We start from the raw sequence: 1,801 nt of genomic DNA, 5'->3' as shown, positions 1-1,801 counted from the left end.
ATGACAGTTGTTTCTGTTTAAGAATGCTTACCCAGAGGCAGGACGTTCTTCTCAAAGTAACCCTCGTTACTGATGTTTCCTGCAGGGCTGTACTGGCCAACAACAAAGACAGCGTTTCCGACCATGGCAAGACCTACACCAACCTCAGTCGTAGACTTCCACACAACTTGGGTGAAATGGCCTAAAACAAACAGTAAGAAAAGGCACATTAGAAGGACAAGATAGCTCATATACATAATTTTAATATACATACATTTAATTAGCTTTACAGCTTTCCTGTGCAACAAGTGATGACTCTTTAATGTTTTATTTTGAAGTGGAGTAAGATTCTGAAATATCCAAGCACTCAGGTACACGATATTAAATATCAAATGATAATCAATTTACCTGTGTTAGATCCGAAACCAGGATTGCTGAAATCATAATCCTTGATCTCGCTGTACCAGTTCTCAACTGCTTCTTTTCCTAAACAAAGACAGAATCAAAAGAACAAAAGAAAGACAAAGAGAGAGAGAGAAACAGACACCCAGTAATTATGATAATATCACCAATCATTGTGAGCCCTAATTAGGCCAGCCCTCTCTTGTTCTCTATGGTAGGCTATGTGGGTGGCAGACATACCAGTGAGTTTGATGGGCGCAGAGCTGGAGGAGAAGAACAGGTTCTCTCCGTTCTTGGTGTCGCTATGCTGCAGGCTCATCATGCTGCTGTTCTTATTGATGTTTTCCAGGTGGTCAGCCCAGGCCTGAGCTGACGTGCACAGGTCGTTGCTCATGGCCAGGGCAGGCGCGCCGTGCTTAGCGCGGAGCTCGTTGTGGCTCTGCAGGAACTCTGCCTTGAAGCTAGCATCTGTCAACAGAAGGTGGTAATAATTTTAACGCTCAGACAGACAGACACACTGACACAGAAACACACACACAGACACACAGACACACACACACATACACACACACACACACACACACATACACACACACACACACACACACACACACACACACACACACACACACACTCACACACACACACACACACACAGACACACACACTCACACTCACAGACACACAGACACAGAAACACATACACAGACACACAGACACACACACATACACACACACACACACACACACACACACACACACACACACACACACACATACAGACACACACACACACACACACACACACACACACACACACACACACACACACACTGTGAGATCAAAGGGATCTTGTAAAGACCTGCTGCGGCTTTCAGATGGTTAATTGGAAGCAACGTTCAGCAAATATATGCTCCAGAAGATGAAGAGGATGTTTATCATTTAAGATGTTTAAACATTTGCACAGGGAAAAAAACATTTCTTTTAAATTAAGAGTAAGAAAGACTCACCTGCCATGATGTTTTTTGTCTGGTAAATGAAATGAATAAAATGAAAATGAAATGAATAACAAAAACACAAAAAATTAGAGTTTAGTGGACATGTTCTGTTACATATTAAGCAATTCCAAAACAATAATAACAAAAAAATCTAATGATTTTTCTACATCTTGACCTATTAAGACACAGGTGTAATATACTTGACAATTAGTGAAAGTATACTATTAGTACTGCAATAATGTACATTCATATTTATATCATATCAGAATCAACAGCATTTGCACACAAACTTTAAGACTTTAAAAAGAGACCCTCATAGGGAGAGTTCAGTGCCTTACCTTCGGGTCTGGTGTGTAAGGAGATAGGTTGGCTTCAAGTCCCTCTTCACTGTTCCACAAAGACTCCCACGGCTGCCTTTATAT

At 41.3% G+C, this 1,801-nt stretch overlaps 1 protein-coding gene across 1 annotated transcript in view; it reads right to left on the bottom strand.

The window, feature by feature from the left end:
• LOC308369219 (Golgi-associated plant pathogenesis-related protein 1) overlaps positions 1-1,398 on the bottom strand; it is a gene marked incomplete at both ends in the record, with an annotated part of 9,762 nt that extends 8,364 nt beyond the window's left edge. Inside the window, 4 exons of the mRNA XM_080843561.1 lie at positions 32-181; positions 388-465; positions 622-849; positions 1,392-1,398. Coding sequence (XP_080699687.1) covers positions 32-181; positions 388-465; positions 622-849; positions 1,392-1,398 — 463 coding nt within the window. The remainder of the gene's footprint in view (positions 1-31; positions 182-387; positions 466-621; positions 850-1,391) is intronic.
• Positions 1,399-1,801: the final 403 nt, after the last annotated feature.

Source organism: Sprattus sprattus (assembly GCF_963457725.1).
Source record: "Sprattus sprattus genome assembly, chromosome: 8".
In the NCBI taxonomy this organism is placed as follows: domain Eukaryota; kingdom Metazoa; phylum Chordata; class Actinopteri; order Clupeiformes; family Clupeidae; genus Sprattus; species Sprattus sprattus.
Note: the sequence above shows the minus strand (reverse complement) of the source record. Positions and strands in the feature narration are given on the sequence as shown.